The 19,266-nt window shown below is 40.1% G+C and overlaps 1 protein-coding gene across 2 annotated transcripts; it reads right to left on the reverse strand.

Annotated features, from left to right (window-relative positions):
• Nucleotides 1–1,896: 1,896 nt before the first annotated feature.
• On the reverse strand, nt 1,897–18,758 carry LOC104449178 (MADS-box protein AGL24). 2 transcript variants are annotated; one of them, XM_039304893.1, is made up of 9 exons: nt 18,621–18,758; nt 18,020–18,229; nt 3,999–4,080; nt 3,688–3,749; nt 3,484–3,583; nt 3,321–3,362; nt 3,079–3,120; nt 2,841–2,961; nt 1,897–2,223 (listed from the first exon to the last, which is right to left on the reverse strand). In XM_039304893.1, exons 2-9 carry the CDS (start codon nt 18,199–18,201, stop codon nt 2,144–2,146), a joined length of 711 nt encoding a protein of 236 aa, XP_039160827.1. In that variant the 5' UTR covers nt 18,202–18,229; nt 18,621–18,758; the 3' UTR covers nt 1,897–2,143. The 2 variants fall into 2 exon arrangements, with proteins under 2 accessions (XP_039160827.1, XP_039160826.1); XM_039304892.1 differs by having other exon boundaries at nt 2,805–2,961.
• Nucleotides 18,759–19,266: the final 508 nt, after the last annotated feature.

Below are 19,266 nucleotides of genomic sequence, written 5' to 3' on the forward strand. Positions count from 1 at the left end.
TGTAAAGTGGGAACCAAGAGGAGCTTTTGCTTGTGAATTGCGTGCTAAAGGTTTGAAGTCATTGATAGTTTGGGTTACGATTTTGTACAATTCTTTTGTAAGATTGAGAGGTTATCTTATTAGAATATTTGGGGCTAAATATTGCATGAGTTGGGTGTAATAGGACGCTAAGAAACACTGAGAATGTTTGATTAACTCGAGTGTGGCTGTCATCTCCATTTTATCGCTTAATTTATAATGAAATTTGATGCTACTCTCCTCATGGATGTAAGTCATAGTAATTAAACCAAGTAAATGGTATCCAATTTATTTTCTTCCATATATTTTATTATTCGAGCTTGTTTTCTATAATAATTGGTATTAGAGTTAGGCTTAGTTGAGTTGAAGTGAATCGATTATGACAAACAAAAGAAAAAGTGAAAATCTATAGATTTGATGGAAAATATTTGTTTATCTAAAAGATACAAATTTAGAATTATCTATAACAAAAAAATTTCACTTAACCTTGACTTGGAAGAAGTTGGAGTCGGTGAAAGAAGTTGATTGAAATTTGTTGGATGAACAGATGTTGGTGTCATTTGGTTGATGTTATGTTGATTGGTAATATCACATTTAACATTATGAAAGAAAAGACCATTGTGGGTTTGATAAAGCCCTATCAGACATGTAATGAGAAGCCCTTTGCGAACAATAGTACCTATGATTAGAAAAGACTACTGCATGTTTGGGATACTTTATAACATCTACAATTTAACTTTTACTATATCAAGTTTGAGTAAGTTTAAATTTTTGAATTCATAATGCTTTGCAATATGTGAAGTATCAAAAATGAAATAAGCTTAGAGAGAGATGTGGTAGCAACCATCACGTACTTTTATAGATATATATATGTTCATAAGGAGAGGCGACTTGAATTTTCTTGGTCTCTAAGTAGAAGTATCTACTAGAGAAAAAGAGTAGATATATATATATTTTTTTTTGATTTCCCTTTTTGCTTTTGTGCTCACCAAAAATAATTCTATGCTTGAGAGACTTGGGGGAGAAGAAAAAAGAAGGAAAATGCTAATAAACTTGAATTTTCATTTCCTTCTCTTTTCCACAAAAAATTTAAATTCATTTGCACTCAGGTTGTCACTCTCCATACTTTCCCACTTGCCCAATAAAGCCTAAAGTCCACCAAACTTTCCATATTCACCCATGATTTTCCTCCCCATTCCCTCCTTCCCAAACAACACATTACTACTGGGATGTGGTTAGCGAAGTGGCGCCACAGTAATAAAGTGTAGAATCTCGTAATTTTGTAAACCTAGCTTCTTCAACCATGTGAAACACTGATTCTTATAATCCTTTCTAATTTAGGTTCAGGTTGAATTTTAAAAGGATGGATTACTTAAAACCAATTCTAAGATGCCTTTATTTCTTCCAATTATGCTCCTATTAATTGACAGGTCACATATTAGGGCCATCATCAATTTTGTGTCCATAACTTGTAGCCCACTTATTAAAAATGAAGGAAAACATTAGCCTTTCCCAAATTTGATTAAATAGGGGTGATTTTTCTCGAGCGGGTTGCTCGTAGATAGAGAAGCTCTTAGAAAGGGAAACTCTAGATTTCTATTACTTATAAGATGTTACAAATGAGAGGGAGCAGGCCCATTCATATACGGGTGCTCCTCAAATTACTATAGTAAATTTCTCTTCAATCTAACAACCTATTGACTCACCCTCATTTATTATAGGAATACTCCAGATTAGTATACATTTACAATATTGTCCACCCTAATAATATTTTAGAGAACACTACTAGAGGGGCTTGCATGGTAATCTTGGATCATTCACAATTTTTCACGCATGGAAAATCTCCAGACCGTTACATACAGATATTACTAGTATTGATACATTTAAGCAATGTAACTTGTTAATAGATATCCTGCATTCAATGGTACATCATTATATCAATGTTGTCTAGAGCAACCGAGCAAGAGAATATAGTACAAATTCTTTAAGACGGAAAATCGTTACAACATTTCCATCTATATAGGAAGTTAAATCATCAACTAGCTATATGCACTAACTATATTCAATGATAGTTTTTGCAATCATAGGCTCCAATCCTTCGTTGCAATTATTGAAGTCACAGGCTTCAATACTTTGTTGATTGCTTGCAGAAAAATGCACCTGTTGGCTGTCTCCTGTCCGAGACTTCAGCTTCGGAAAGGACGCCTGCAAGATGATGGTTAGTGCAGAAAGGTTATCAGCGGAGAAATTAATGTTGCCAAAAGGTCTCTCAAAATAGAAACCTAAGTGACATGGTTAGTGCAAAATAGAATAAAAGTCTTGGGATTTGTGATGGTAATGAGTTTTTTTTTTTTGCTTTCGTGATGATAATGAGTTGAATCGTAGACAATAGGCTGGTGGTGGATCCTTCTCGGGCAGTCTAGAAACCTATTCTACTGTAATTCACATCATGGCTGAGCCAAAAAACAGAAAAACCCAAGAACATCAATCAAAGTCAACTTTTATACACTGGGACAACTTTAATTTCGAAAAATCATCTACAAATTGCCCTGACAGCACTACGTCCTCACGGGGAAACCTAAATGAAAAGCAATCCAACTTATTCGCCGGACGCATTATCTAACCACAATAATATCAGCTAATTATAACTTCAAAAATAAAAGAATTGTCTCCAAGAGGCCGGAGCCAAAAATTGTTAAATTGGCCAAATAACAAAGCATCTAAAGGCAAATATAAATTCAATTGGCAGAAGAATAAAATAAAGGGCATCAGGATATATTATGTACTCATTTTCAGTAAACCAGTTCTAATTGTTTGCCAACCCGAACTTGGGGGATAAGGGCTATCGTCATCCAGAGGAGGAATGCTACTGCTGCCGATGGAAACGTTGTTAACCAACTCTGAGTTCACGGTCACCAATTTCCCTCGATCTAAAATCTTCATCTGCGATTTATTGAAATCAAATAACCACCTTTCGACATTTGCAATTCTTTTTAAAAAGAGAGTGCATGGACATAAATTAGTGACGACTAATTTCAATTATCAGGGAAGCAATCTTACTTCATGTTTCAGTTGCTTGTTCTCTTTAATCAACTGTGCTTCCTGCAATTTCAGAAAGAAATAGTCTTCAAACCACTGGAATAGTCTTTGTATTCATTATGACCTTCACCGAACCTTAAATCTTCTCGAGTGGCGCTTCTTGGGTATGTACTTTACGTTGCGCAGTGCTTGCAGCATATGAAATTATCAAGTGATGTTTATAATGAAAGATGCACACACAGGTCTAGTTAGCGTGCACGAACCTCCCTTTGCAGTTTGTTGATCTCGTTCCATGTTTGCTCTTCCTGGAAAGAGAGGAACGACCAAGATGGGGAGAGACAAAAGAGTGAAACAAGAAAAACTCAAATGAGGGACCATTTTTTTTGGTTCTTATGAAACCCAAATGAAAAATAATTAAATAGAGACCTTAGTCTTGATCACGAGGCTCAATCCCGCCTCCAGTTTCTTCTCTAATTGCTCCAATTCCTCCCCGTTCAAACCCTCCAGATCCTCTCCCTTCATCTGCCTGTAGAAGAAATGGGAATAAATCTAATCGATCCGCCAAAAGGAGAGACAAGAAAAAGAAACATATTTTCAACTCAAACAAGCATGGAAAACATAGGCCCGCACCTCAGTTCATGAGCCTGACCATACACTTCGTTGCACAACATTTTCCAATTGGTGTTCTCTATCTAAGACAACAAAAAACAAGCATGAGAATAGGTTAAATCCTCCATATAATAATCGTTCTAATTCATTTATATCGGTGTTTCGTATGTCAGTATTATACTTTACGGTAAAAGAATGCAAGGCTTGCCCATTTGAAGAGGAATATGTCAGTATAACAGAATGCTTTCCTCAGGAGAATATGTTTCTTGTTTCACGAACATAAGGCACAAGTTTAAGAGAGCATGGAAGGCATATCTAAGCAAGTGATTCACCTCGAGTGCAACACATGGTCGGACTGGTTTCTCAACTTTGTTGGAGTGGTGCCCATAATACCTCGTTAGTGTATCCTCCATACTTCACAGAAAAAAGGACCCAAAAAAATAACAAAAGAAAAAATAAAAACAAAGGAAGATTTAGAAAGTGAACATGCTACTCAAAGTATATGCAGAACTACAACAAACTTACGTATCTAGTGTTATAAGACGCAAGATTTTCGCCTATTTCAATCAAGCCACTGAACTTTTCGTTTTTGGCCACTACGCCAGTAAGTTTTGATTTTGTTTTCAATGAAGTCACTCAGCTCGAGGGTCAATTAATAACTGACCCAAGATGTCGAACATAGAAGATGATGTAGCCTATAGTTGGCTGACCACTGTGAAGTCTACAATAGGTTGAGTGACCTCAGGTGAATGTCAAGTAAAAAATCTTCATAGGGCAATCGTCATTGCTTATGGACCCGAAGTTGGGTGAACTATCCATGACCAGGATGAAAGCTTGGGTGAAACCAAGTGGATGATTGAATTGACTGATATTGAAGAATCAGTGGATGAGTTTGTGGCTTGGGGCAAAGTGAACAAACCTGATAAAAAATGAACTTGCGAGCTAATTGACCTAATTGAGAAAAGAAAAGATTCAACATGCAGTGACCAATATCAAGACGTGTGAGCACAGTGCATCGTATTATAATTGATGAAACTCCAGCATATTCATTTATGTACAAGTATAATTGTTGAAGAGTGGCCAAAAGAAAAAGAAGAAGAAGAAGAAGATATATATATTGATGGTCCCTTGGGTTAGGTTTTGTATATGTGACATGTATTGCCTCAATAAACATAAGAGGGTTAGGCCAAGAATTACTAGCCTGCAGCAGCAGGCGTCAAAATATACTTCAGGAGGCGAGATATGAAAGTTAAGTATAGTGCATGTTTGATAAAGTCTATACCAAGTACCAAGGGGTATAGTATAGTTTATTTTGCTTGTAGTAGAGTATATGTTTGCAAAGGTACAGTACAAGTTTGTAAAAGTGCTGAATGAGGATTGTAGAATCTTTGATTAAGTACATTTTGCTTTTAGTATGGTACATATTCGTATAGTATGGTACATTTTGTTTTTAGTTTAGTACATGCTTGGTATTGTAAGTGTTTGTAAACTTACCCTAAACAAAGCTCAGAGGAGAGAACACATAGATTCTGCTTCAAGTGTTCAGCACCAGTTTGTAGAGAGACCGATGCATCAAACTGTTGTAGATATCTTTTTAGATTCCTGAAGTTTCCATTCTAGTTCTGAAATTCGAGGTTTGTTCATCTCTCTCCCTCTGGGTAAGCCATTAGTTATTGCTGCCATTTCAAGACAAAATTCTCTGGACTCTCTCTCTCTCTCTCTCTCCCTCTTCCCCCACTCCTAAGTCCTTTTGGAAGCCCTGAATCTGATATACGGTTGTGCTTTTCTCTCTTGTTGTTCTTTTGAAGTTTTGATCACCGTCCTTGTCGTAAGATTATAGTTGTTAACTATCAATCTACGTATATATTTAAGTTAGTTGGAATTTGTGATCCAATTTTTGACATGGAATTCTCTAGTCCAATCTAGACAACTCTAGTAGATGTGAGAAACAAACGATGAAAAGACAATCAACAAGCTGCCAACTTGTATGAAGACATCCACGCCATCTCTAATTTGTTCTGGAACACTCCATATTGTATTACTATAAGATGATAGTAGATATTTGTAGTAGAGAACTGTGGAGATCCAATTTCTGACATGGAATTCTTTAGTCCAATCTAGACAACTCTAGTAGACGTGAGAAACAGACGATGAAAAGACAACCAACAAACTGCCAACTTGTACGAAGACATCCACGTCATCACTTATTTGTTCTGGAATATTCCATCTTGTGTTACTATAAGATAATAGTATATATTTGTAGTAGAGAATTGTGGAGACTTCCTCCACCGATTTTGGCAGCTTATATTGTTGGGAATGACTGATCCCCGAAATACCTAGGATTCGACACTAAATCGAACCCCTAAATCAATGCGGAAGACGAAGCCCGGGAAAACAACACGCATCACCGATCCTAAAGCACACCACGGATTCGAGCGTACCTTTTAGCCACAGATTAAATGTCACGCCCCGATCCTCGGGCACGCACACATCCTTCTACCTTGGTCGATTTTATAATGCGATATCCCAGGATAATGTATCGCCGACCCTTTCTTTCTTTAAGCACATGCGGAAGCAGTTAAAATCTCCAGACAATAAAACAATGGGATAGAAAAGCAGGGCCATATTTTTCATATTGAAATTTATAACCAAACTTTTATACAAAACACAAACTACTTCAAAACTATTCACATCAAAATGGAGATATCAAAGAAGATAGCATCTCAGTCCATCTGGGCCGTACTCAATGCCTCTCTCAGGATTATCTTCTTCTCCCAAAAATCCTTCTCCGACTTCTCCTCCTCAGCTCCTTAGCGGGGTCCTGAAATGGTTTCCCCAAACTGGGATGAGACTACGTCTCAGCAAGTTCTACCCCACTAAGCCCGATTAGCAAACTATTATACTACAGGCTGCCTAAATACGCACAGGGCAGAGGACTTACCTTGGCCTCAGATCCCACCTGCAAGTCGGTACAATTCATAATAGGCACTCAAGCAATCATATCACCGATCGAAACATCGATCAAATCGACCTAGTCGATTATATTCCGACAAGACCACTCACGGTCAATTCCATTCGGTCAATCAATTCACAACATCAAATCAAAGCATCGACCTAGTCGATTACATGTCAAACACATCAATCCCCACCTTTGTGGGATATTTAAAAGCTAGGCCACGTGCATTCTCCGGGATGACCTTCCAAGTCTCGGGTCACGTGCCTCGAACCTTGGGCCCACGTGCATTCTCTAAGGCGACCTCTTCGCCAAGGTGATACATCAAGTCACCGAGCCACGTGCCCTTTTAGCCCGCACTTAGTCACGAGCTCCATCAATGCTCTCGGGCGTCGATTCGCCAAGGTGACGTACAGTGCACACTTTACTATGCTCTCGGGCGTCTTTTTCGCCATGGTGATACACTGATCACAGAGCCAACATAAACAATTCAATATGCTCTCGGGCGTCTTTTTCGCCATGGTGATACACGATCACGTGAGCCAACATAAACAATTCAATATGCTCTCGGGCGTCTTTTTCGCCGTGGTGATACAACGATCACGAGCCAATATAAACAATTCAATAAAGCATTATAAATGCTAAATAACACACTTGGCCAATTCAATCTCAATCAATACTCAATCAAATAATTAAATTAACTCAACAAAGCATTATAAATGCTGAATAAACATACTTGGCCATTCACCAATCGATAATTCAATCTCAATCGATTCCAATCAATTTAGGGTAAATCCCTAAAATATCACAATTTATTCAATTCCATACAACGTAGAGCTCAAATAAATAAACGGACTACGCCACGACGATCAGCACGAGATTCCGGTCATCGGCCATCAAAATCTTAATTTCCGAAAAATAATTAATTAATAAATATTAAAAATTCAATTTAGTACAAAATAAAGCCCGATTAAATAAACGGACTTCACCACGGTCATCAGCACAATATTCGGTCCCGGGCCATCTCCTTGAATTTTCGGAAAATAAATAATTATTAAATTTAATTTCGAAAATTAATAATTAAATACTAAAAATATCCACTTAGGCCCGAAAAGCCTAATTGGAGCCCACTAAGGGTCGGGAAAATTCCCGAAGCACTTCCAATAATTAGTAGACCACGTCTACTTGCTAATTGCGCAATCAATTTATCTAAATCGCATCACAATTCACTAATAATTGCTAATTTATTATAATCTAACAACCTAAACATAATTAATTAAATTTAAACCAACCTTAAGCATAATTAGCCAACTAATCCAAGATTAGTGAGATTACTCACCAAATCGCGCGCAAGTCGGGTCAATCCGACGGGGGCGACGCGAGGAACGACAAACTCCAAAGCGACTCACGGATCCGAGGCCCGGAAACGGCCCAAAACGGGCCCGAACCAGCTGGAAACCCATTTCGTGGGTTTCTGCCCTTGGCTGGTCGGAGCAGATCCGACGGCCAAAACGGCGAGGGAAGGCCGGCGGAGGACGAGGGGAACGCCGGGGAGGTCCGGCGGAGCTGGACGGTGGCCGGAGGTGGCCGGACGGTGGCTGGTCGGAGCTGGAACAGGAGCGAACAGCGGCTGGTTCGCGCGGCCTGGGCGCGCGCGGACAGCGGAACGGCGGCGAGCGCGCGGGCGGCGGTGCGGCGGTGCGGCGGCAGGACGAGCGGCTGCTGTCTTCGTCTGGCGGTGATGCTCGCTGCTTCTGGTTCGGGCTTGCTGGTTCGCACGCAACAAAACAAGGAGAAGAAGAAGTTGGTTCTGTCGTGTGCGGGAAGGAAGAAGAGAGAGGAGAGAGAAGAGAGAGAAAAGAGGGATAAGTATTGACTGGTCAATAAAAGAGAGAGAGAAAGTGAGCGGTGGGGCAATTTGCACGAGGGGGAGGGGAGAGGAGAGAGAGAGAAAAAGATAGAAAAAGGGGAGAGAGAAAAAGAAATAAATAATATCATTATTCCACTTTTCCTTTTCTCTTTCCCTTTCCCTTTCTATTTTCTTTTGGTGCTTCGATTTTTCTTCCGATAATTCTTTCTTGAAATTTGACTCGTCAATAAATTGATAGACGATGAGACGGTCCCAAAATGAATTGTGACACGCCGAATATTCGATTAAAACCAATTTAAATTTCATGGTTAGAATCAATCAAACGCGATTTTAGTCCAATCCAACCAATTGAGTAGCTTTTAGGGATTTTACGCGGATACATCCCTTAACGGCTTCACCCGATAGGTTAGTTAACTCGTGAGTGATCACTCGAGAGAAAAAAGGGCCATAGGCACGTTGACGATGTACGCCATTTCACTTTATCGAAACGGGCCGAATTTCGGGATGTCGCATTAAACACCGACGTTGATGGAGGAAGAGATCCGAGCAATTCGATCCGATGAAGCCTTGAAGGGAGGAAGAACAAGCCGTATGCGTTCGTTCTTTCTTTTTCCTTTTGAGAGAAAATACGCGGGGAGAGAAGACGTGAATTCCGATTTCCACCAATGTCTTCTCTCTCTCTCCTCCCTTTTTATACCTTCCCCCTCCACGGGCCCTATTCCCGTGGGCCGGGCCTTTTGGGCCCAGCATGGGCGGACGGGCCTTAAGCCCATCTAATAAAGCTTTCATCTCCCACTCGCACATGGTGGGCCGAACATGATTCTCTTTACCTCTCTTCAACATTCATACTCGGTGAATAATCCGTGCGACCAACATACTTTGAGAGCTCGTTCTATACATCTGTTAGGAATATAAGCTTGACTCATAATGGGCATCACACTCCGAGTAGATTTAGTATGCAATACCTAGATCGATCGATCACATTTATATCTCCTTGATCTCTTTTAAACAATGATATATATATATTGTATTCACAATTATAATTATCACAAAGACAGTCATAATTGGTCGACCGGTGAATACAAAACCACTGATGTGATTCTCCAAAATCGATCTTCCTCTTTCCTTCAAACTCTCATTTCAGTCCCACTTGCTTTTCTAGGAATGCCCCATTAGATCGAATCATCTCATGACCATTGGCAACACCCTAAGATAGCAAACACTAAATAGAAATCTTGAGAATAAGTAAGAGTCCTGAGGGGACTAAGAATTGAGGAACTCATTTCCTCAAGAGTCTCACACGTCATAAAAGTTGAGATTAAACTTTTGCCACTCTTATTGGTCGTCTTATGCATACGTAGTATGAAATACGTATTACGGTATTAACTCCTTTCCCATGGAGCGTATGTCTACATTTTTTAATACCGTACGGATGATAGTTCGGACATATCCAATGTCTAACTCGAGTTCACGTATCTACTCATTCACAAAATTAATCGAACTCACATCAAAAGCATCTTAGACGGATAAAGTAAAATATGTGGGGTATTTTACTTTCGGACATCACAAGTATTATGTCCTCATCTTAACACTTAGTTAAGGCGACATGCGTATTTTAAGCTTGAGCTCTCGATTATCACCTAGATAATAAGCTTTAAATACTGTCTCATCTCTATTTATCACACAAGTAAATAGAGGCGATTACTGTGTGAGTGGGCTAATCTTTTATCGTCCGACATACTTCTCAACTTAAAATAATACACTAAGTATTAAGATGCATAAAGATCATACAAAGATTCATAGGCATTAATCAATGAAAAACAAAATTTCATAAATGTGAACAACTCGGGAAATTACAATTCAAGTACATCAAACTCTACGCAATCCTAGAGATTTTACATGACCACAAAACACATCTCTAGGTATTGGCTTTGTCATAGGATCGCTACCATTCTATGCGTAGATATGTACCGCAAGTTCACATTCTTTCGTGCAACCATATCTTTTACAAAGTTATACTTGGTATCTATATGTTTGGTCTTGCCATGATACTTTGGATCTTTGGTGTACGCTATAGTCTTGGCTATCACAATTAACCAATAATTGATTTGCAGCTTTCTCAATAACACCTAAATGATCCAAGAATCTCTTAAGCCAAACCGCTTCTTGTAGCTGCCGATAATGCCACGAACTCAGCTTCCATCGTGGATAAGGCTATGCATGTTTGCTTCTTACTACTCCATGATATGGCGCCATTGCTCGTAAGAAAGCAAATCCGAGGTAGATTTTCTTTCATCTAAATCTTCTCCCAATCGGCATCGAATAGCCTTCAAGTCGCAGATCCTTTCCTTGGTAATTCAACTTGTAATCGCAGTTCCCTTCGGATACCTCGGTATTCTCTTAACGGCTTTCCAATGTCTTTGGATCGGGATTGGATTGGTATCTACTCACCATTCCAAGCGCAAAACATATGTCGGGTCTTGTACACATCATAGCGTACATCAAGCTTCCAACAAAGACTTGCATAAGGAACATGTTTCATTTGTTCCTTCTCTTGTGGAGTCCTTGGACACGTCTATGGCTCAATCCTTCACCTTTTGCAATAGGAGTGTCTATGGGTTTACAATCTTGCATACGAAATCGTTCAAGAACCTTATTTATATAGGTTTCTTGCGAAAGAGACAACGATCTCTTGAACGATCTCTTGAAATCTTAACTCTCGAATGTATGCGGCCTCATCCATATCCTTCATCTCAAAGTTGGAAGACAACCAACTCTTGACAGTCTTAACAAACTCCATATTGCTTCTAGCTATTAGTATATCATCAACATATAATGATATGATCACAAATTGATCCTTGGATCTTTTGATATATACACAATGATCCTCATCAATCATCGTAAAATCATATGCCATTATGGCATTATGAAAACGTATATACCATTGTCTTGATGATTGCTTAAGACCATATATCGACCTCAAAAGTCGACATACTTTTCTTCTTGGCCTTTCACTATGAAACCAACAGGTTGTTCCATATATATCTCTTCCTCTAATTCTCCATTGAGGAAAGCGGTCTTTACATCCATTTGATGTAATTCAAGATCCAGACTAGCCACTATTGCCGAATAATGCGAATTGAGGTAAATCTCACTACGGGAGAAAACGTATCTTCATAATCAATTCCTTCCGTTGATTATACCCCTTCGCCACAAGGCGAGCCTTATGCCTTTCAATCGAGCCATCGGCCTTTCGCTTTATTTTGAGAACCCATTTGTTCCCAATAGCTGCGTCCCTTTGGCGAGATCAACCGGTTCCCGAGACTTGGTTTGATTTCATTGACTCCATTTCCTCTTCCATTGCATTGATCCATTTTCCTTACTAGGGCAATTCAAAGCCTCATTAATATTTCTTGGCTCATCCTCATCTTGTGGAGCAACCATAAAAGTTTCCCCTTCAATGCCAAAACGTCGACGGGGAATACTTTGGCGACTTGTTCGCCTAATGGGAGATTGTACACTTTGCACATCATTTCCCATTATGCTCCCACTTGGATTAGGTAATGATGTCGTCTCATCAAGTGGTTGCAATTGAGAATGAGTTGAATTCAATTCATCACTTCTCATATTACTCCCACTTGGATGAACTCCACTAATATCATTATCTGATCCAAGGTCTCAAATAGGGAACAATCTTCCCTATTTCGCCCTTCTTAGGAAATTCATCCTCTAGGAATGTGACATCTCGTGATTCAAACTCGTTATACTCCCACTTTCCTGCTCACCTATGAACACATACCCTTTTGAGTGTTACGAGTATCTTATGAAAATACTCTTCTTTCCTCTGGGACCCAATTTCCCAAACTTGTGAGAGGACTCATGTGTGTAGGCAAAGCACAACCCCATGGCTTAAGAAAACTTAAGTCCGGTTTCTACACATCCATAACTCATATGGAGTGGAAGTAATTGATTTGGAAGGCACACGGTTAAGTATATAGGCGGTTAACAAAGCATCACTCCAAAAGGTAATGGGTAAGTTAGCATGTGCCATCATGGACCTAACCATCTCCGGTAGGGTTCGTTTCTTCTCTGCAACACCATTTTGTTGAGGAGTATATGGAATAGACAACTGTCTTTCTATTCCTTTTTCATCACACAATTTTCTGAACTCATTAGATAAATATTCTCGACCTCGATCGGATCTCAATGTTTTTATTTTCTTGTCTAATTGATTCTCTACCAGGTTCATAAACTTTTTGAAACAACTTATTGCTTTAGATTTATGAGAAATCAAATAGACATATCCAAATCGAGTGTAATCATCTATAAAAGTGATGAAATAAACGAGTCCCATGCCTTCCTTTCACATTCATTGGACCACGAGATATCGGTATGGATTAAATGCAGAGGAAATTCAGCTCTTTTTCCTTTTCCAAATGGTTTCCTTGTCGTTTTTCCTTCTAGGCAATGCTTACATATGGGCAAATCGACTTTTTCAATATTGCCCAACAAGCCCTCTTTGGCTAGTCTGTTCATACGGCTGTTGTTGCCAATGTGACCAAGTCTAGCATGCCACACATTCACATCATTATCATATTTATTAGGAGACGTGAGAAGGGAATAACAAACATTAGTATTAACATAATCAATATCTAATACAATAAAACCATTCAGAAAATAACCACAACCATAGTAATTTGTATCCAAAAACAAATTCACACCTCTATTATAGAAGTTCATATTAAAACCTGATTTAACCAACACTAATACGAGACACTAAATTCCGACGAATCTCCGGAGCATACAAAGCACATCATGAAGGAACAAAGTGCGTCCACCACGCATATTCGGTTGGTATGTGCCAATTCCTTTCACTTGACTCTGGAGTTGTTTCCCACATAGATCCACTTAGTTCCGAGTTGGTACTCGTCGGAATTCCACGAAGGATCCTCTATCCTTCGCTACATGGTCCGTCGCTCCCGAATCCACAGTCCACAAAGATTAGACTCGGTTAAGAAAATAGAACTCGACACAAAAGTAAAGTTCTGAAAAGTACAAGGGTGCATACCTTCTTTGGCTCACGACGAGTCGCGAGCATAGTGACCCTTCTTGTCACGGTTGTAGCATTTCACCCTTGCAAGCTTTTTCATGCGGGGACCTTCCCTCTTTCATGTTGGTTAAACTTGGGTTTCTTCCCTGAAGAACTGCTTCTTCCTTGCCTTTTCCCTTATCAAACCGGTTAGGGCGCTTGCGCTTGGAGCTCGAAGCTTCATTTGAGCTAGAACTAGCATGATAAAGTTCGGCATCCGGCAGCCACCAACAAGCGGTCCTCTTCCAGCTCAAGATGACGCATTGCATCCTCAAAGGTTTTGATATTTTCATTATGAGTCGGGTGCACCTTCATATGCTCCCAACTCGAGGCAAGGAACGAATCACTTTGCTTGCACTTGCTGCTCATCTGTGAGGACATGGCGCATCTCTCGGCTCGGTTATCATGTTTGACATCTTTCTAAGATGTTGCTTCATGGTCTCGACCATGAGGCTTCTTATAAGAGTCAAACCCGATAGTGAGCTGCCTCGATCTAGTCACCGAAGTATGACCAAATCTAGCGCCAATGCCTCCCACATTTCCTTAGCATTGTCAAAACGCAGAAACTCTCGCATGACGTCATTTTCCATGCCGCTTAGCAACGTGATGCGAGCTAGAGAGTTCATTCTTTTCCACTTGCGAAAAAGCTTCTTTGTCTCTTTTGTCTTTGTGCCTTTGGTTCCCTCTTCGGGTTCTACCATGGTCATGACAAGAGCCTCAAGTGCTTCTTGCTCTTCCAAAGACATACTTTTGGATTTTCATTTGCCAAATTTCATAGTTGTCTCCGTTGAGCTTTTCACCTTTGTTCGGCTCGGCAACTATGCTCTTTGTGGTGAAGCCATTGATACGAACAAATCGACAAATATGCACGAATTATTAATGCCTATCATTTATGCATCCCTATTTACATAGACCCATCATATTAATGAATAATTTTAAGTAAGGTTTTAGAATCAAAAGGTCACTATGTTTCCAATCATCCTCCAAAATCCTAACTTAAAACTATCATTAATATAATTATCTTATGCAAAATCAATTCTATGAAGCTACAAAAACTTCTAAAACTACCCATAGCTAATTTCCCACAGCAACCAGCAGTAATAGAAAGCAAGATATAATAGACATCCAATAAAAACAATAATGCTTTCAATTAACACAATTAGGAAGTAATCATTACATAATATGTCCACAAATCACACTTAACATATATCACCAATACAACTAACACCAAGTCGGACACGAAGTGGGAAAGATCCTCTTTTGTTCAATTTCTTGATCTTTTCCCTTGAAACAATACAATAATATTCATTTACAAAATCCATCACAATTTTCTTATAGGAAGCGACTCCGTTGACATCCCATATGCGATTCAACACATCTTGCCATTCGGGTGGAAGAGTGTTTATGAAAAATCGCACCATCTCTCGACCGTGACATAGGACGACCATTCCATACGACTGTTGAATTTTCCCATTGACTTCAAGGACATGATCAATTAAGTCACCTCTCTCCCATCGATGATCGGTCGGCCATTTATCAACTTAGACAGTCTATCCTTTTGTTCATCCGGTAACTACGCGTATAGGTGTGCGCAACCTCAGGGGAGGCATTGTTCTTGCAACAAATGCAGAACAAATAAGGGATCACATTATAATCCACATAGACTTAATTGAAAAAAGAAACACATTCTTTTCCCCCTTTTTTTTTTTGGTCAACGGTCAAAGTCAACGGTCAACGGTCGTCGGTCAACAGGTCAACGGTCGGTCAACGGTCAACGGAGGTCAACGGTCAACGGAGGTCAACGGTCAACGGTCGTCGGACCGCTTGCGCGGACCGACGCACGTGCCGTGCGCGTGCGGGGGATGATGTCACGCGAGCGTCATCCGTAGCGTGCACGACACGTGCCTTGGTCTCCGGTGGGTCGGGTCGCCGCCGGTGACCGTTCGGCGAAACGGCGTTAGTGATGACATCATCGGTGACGTCATCCAACGATTACCGGCCGTTGGATGACGTCACGGTGGCGTCGGCACGCGTCGGTCCGCGGGACCGGCGCGTGCCGGTTCGCTCGCCGGCGGCGTGCACGCGCCCGGTTCGCCGGCCGGCGCGTGCGCGGCTCCCGGCGGCGTTCGACACATCGCCGGACTCGTCTCGGCGTCGCGCTTCTTCCTATGCAATCACGATTTTATTTTGACTTACGAAAACTCGGAAAAATGGCCGAAAAGCGCTCGGGTGTCGGGATTTTCTCCCGGTTCCGTACGGCCGAAGGGATTTCACGAAAAATCAATGAAAAACATCAGAATTGATCGGGAAAACGTGAACTAGGGCTCGATACCAATGTTGGGAATGGTGATCCCGAAATACCGGATTCGACACTAAATCGAACCCCTAAATCAATGCGGAAGACGAAGCCGGGAAAACAACACGCATCACCGATCCTAAAGCACACCACGGATTCGGCGTACCTTTTAGCCACAGATTAAACACCGGCGTTGATGGAGGAAGAGATCTGAGCAATTCGATCCGATGAAGCCTTGAAGGGAGGAAGAACAAGCCGTATGCGTTCTTGTTCTTTCTTTTTCCTTTTGAGAGAAAATACGCGCGGGGAGAGAAGACGTGAATTCTGATTTCCACCAACGTCTTCTCTCTCTCTCTCCTCCCTTTTTATACCTTCCCCCTCCACGGGCCCTATTCCCGTGGGCCGGGCCTTTTGGGCCCAGCATGGGCGGACGGGCCTTAAGCCCATCTAATAAAGCTTTTATATATAAAGGAGCAAGTGCTTCATGTTTTGAGTGGAGCTGATCTTAAAATCCACATCATCTAGCACCTCCTTCAACTATTGTAAAACCATCTTTATAAAGTAGTGAAACTATCTTTGTCCCATAAACCTTCTCAAAATATCCTACCCTTGTCCATCCTCTATCAAATACAAACTATACCATGCATATTAAAATTTCTAATGTGATATCAAAATTAGGTACGTTCGGATGATTTTGGGCATTTGTCCTCAGGCCCGAGGGAGAGCCAACAGAGCCGGAGCCAGAATCCAAGCCGGTGCCGGAGCTGGAGTTGTAGAACTAGAGCTAGAGCCCGAGCTAACAACTACAACTAAGAGCATTTTGATGACCCATGACATATGGAACATTATTAAAGAAAAGCATTGCACATTCGTGCGATTGTGCCAACAAAAGGATGCAAGGGATCATGGAATTGAGATCTACGGCATGGGACATCATAAGAAGAGTTCTAGTCCAGTTCAGGATGATACCAATCATGCTGGGAATATCACGAAATTGGATAAGGGGGAGTGTTGGAATTTGTGATCCAATTTTTGACATGGAATTCTCTAGTCCAATCTAGACAACTCTAATAAACGTGAGAAATAGACGATGAAAAGACAACCAACAAGCTGCCAACACGCCATCTCTTATTTGTTCTGAAACACTCCATCTTGTGTTACTCTAAGATAATAGTAGATATTTGTAGTAGAGAACTGTGGAGACTTCCTCCACCAACTTTGGCAGCTTATATAAAGGAGCAAGTGCTCCATGTTTTGAGTGGAGCTGACCATAAAATCCACATCATGTGGCTCCCTCACCAGCACCTCCCTCAACTATGTAAAACCATCTTTATAAAGTAATGAACTATCTTTGTCCCGTAAACCTTCTCAACATATGCTATCTTTATCCATCTCTATAAAATATAAACTATGCTATGCTTATGTGCACATTCAAATTCTAACAAAGTTTCTATAGATTGTACCTTCGTGTGAAATCATGACCAAGACATATTGATCTCTCAAGACACAATCAAAGTACCCAAACTTGCACTCTCAAGAGACAATAGACTGATATTGAAGAATTAACGGATGAGTTTGTCGCCAGGGGTAAAATGAACAAACCTGATAAAAAATGAACTTGGAACTTACTGACCTAATTGAGAAAAGAAATGATTCAAAGTTAACTGACCAACATCAAGATGTGCGAGCATAGTGCTTCGTCTTATAATTAATGAAACTTCAGCATATTCAAATTTATGTACATGTATAATTATTGAAGGGTAGCCAAAAAGAAGAAAGATATATATTAATGGCCCTGAATCTGATATATGCTGGTTCTTTTCTCTCTTGCCGTTCTTTTGAAGTTTTGATCACCGTCCCCATCGTAAGATTATAGATCTCAACTTTCGATCTACATATAATTTAAGTTTCTATACATTGTACCTTCATGTGGGAATTGCAGCAAAAAAAGCGTGCTTACAATGGATAATGACCAGACATATTGATCTCTCAAGAGACAATCGAAGTACCCAACTTTGCACTCTCTCTCGTCTCAGCCCCCCACCCCACTTCTCTCCCTCTCTCTCTCTCTGTCGCACGCCAAAGGGATGCATATGATACGATGATGAAAAACTAGAGACTCATGAAGAATTAATTTTTGAGTACCTGGAGCTGGAGAAATCATGGAGCTTGCCAGTGGCTGAGAAGATGATGAGGGACACGTCAGCGTCACATAGAACGGAGAGTTCCTGAGCCTTCTTGATCAGCCCTCTTTTCCTCTTCGAGAACGTCACCTGCCTTGCCGTCAACTTGTCTATCTTCTTTATCTTTGTTTTCTCTCTCGCCATCTTCCTTAAATCTCTTGTCAAATTCTTTCTATGTATTGAAAAAGGAAAGGAACAAGAAGAAGAAATCAGACGAGACCCAGGTAAAAAACTAGTAATAAATCACCTAGTGTATGACGTGATGAGGCCTAGAAATTGATATTGCGAGAGCAACACAAAGATATTGAGTCATATGGTCAAAGTTCTGTGAGATTAGATCACCAGAAAACCCTAGAACAACAGGAAACGACTTCAAATCCACGAGCACAACACACACATCCACTAAAAAAAAAAAAAAAAAAAATAACAATAGTAAATAAATAAGAAGAAGAAAATGCCGAGAAAATGCAAGTTAGTTGAAGGGGGGGAGTGAAGATCTGTAGGTTTTGTGATTCTTCTTTAATTTTTTTCTTCTTTTTATATTTCGTGGGGATGTGGTTTACCCCTTGTTCAGACGCTGAATCAGATGTTTTTTGTTTGTCTGATCATAGCTAAAAACAAAACAAAGCAACCGGTGAGAGAAGGGAGGGGGTAGAAAGAGAGAGAGAGAGAGAGAGAGAGAGAGAGAGAGAGAGAGCGTGTATAACTGCTTGTGTTGTGGGCTCGTGAAGGGAAACTGGGTCACCCCTTTTATAGCCAAAGAGGAATATCTTTACCATTTACATTTTGCCCAAAAAAGGTTAAGAACTATCTTTCAGAACGAGTTGACCAGAATCAACGCAATCATAGGACTTTCATTTATTCATCTAAATATATTGCTTTGCCACATAATAGTGTGCTTTGGGCTCTTTTAGCACCTGTGAAGTATAAACTCTATATTTATTTATTTATTTATTTATTTAAATTTTGCTGAATGGTAATGCTCCTTCAAGGACATGTGATCTCTCTATTTCATTGTTTTTTTTTTAAATGAAAAAAAGCTAAAGCTGAATACAAAAATTTAATATCATAAATCTGCTATCCCTATTTTTTCACCTAATAAAACATAAAATAACTCTTTAAGTGGTAATGAAAAGAAACTAGTATTAAAATACTTATCGGTTTTGAGATTAGTGAGTTAGTTAGCAAATACAATTTCTTTTGTTATTT

Source organism: Eucalyptus grandis, chromosome 11 (assembly GCF_016545825.1).
Source record: "Eucalyptus grandis isolate ANBG69807.140 chromosome 11, ASM1654582v1, whole genome shotgun sequence".
Taxonomy (NCBI): Eukaryota; Viridiplantae; Streptophyta; class Magnoliopsida; order Myrtales; family Myrtaceae; genus Eucalyptus; species Eucalyptus grandis.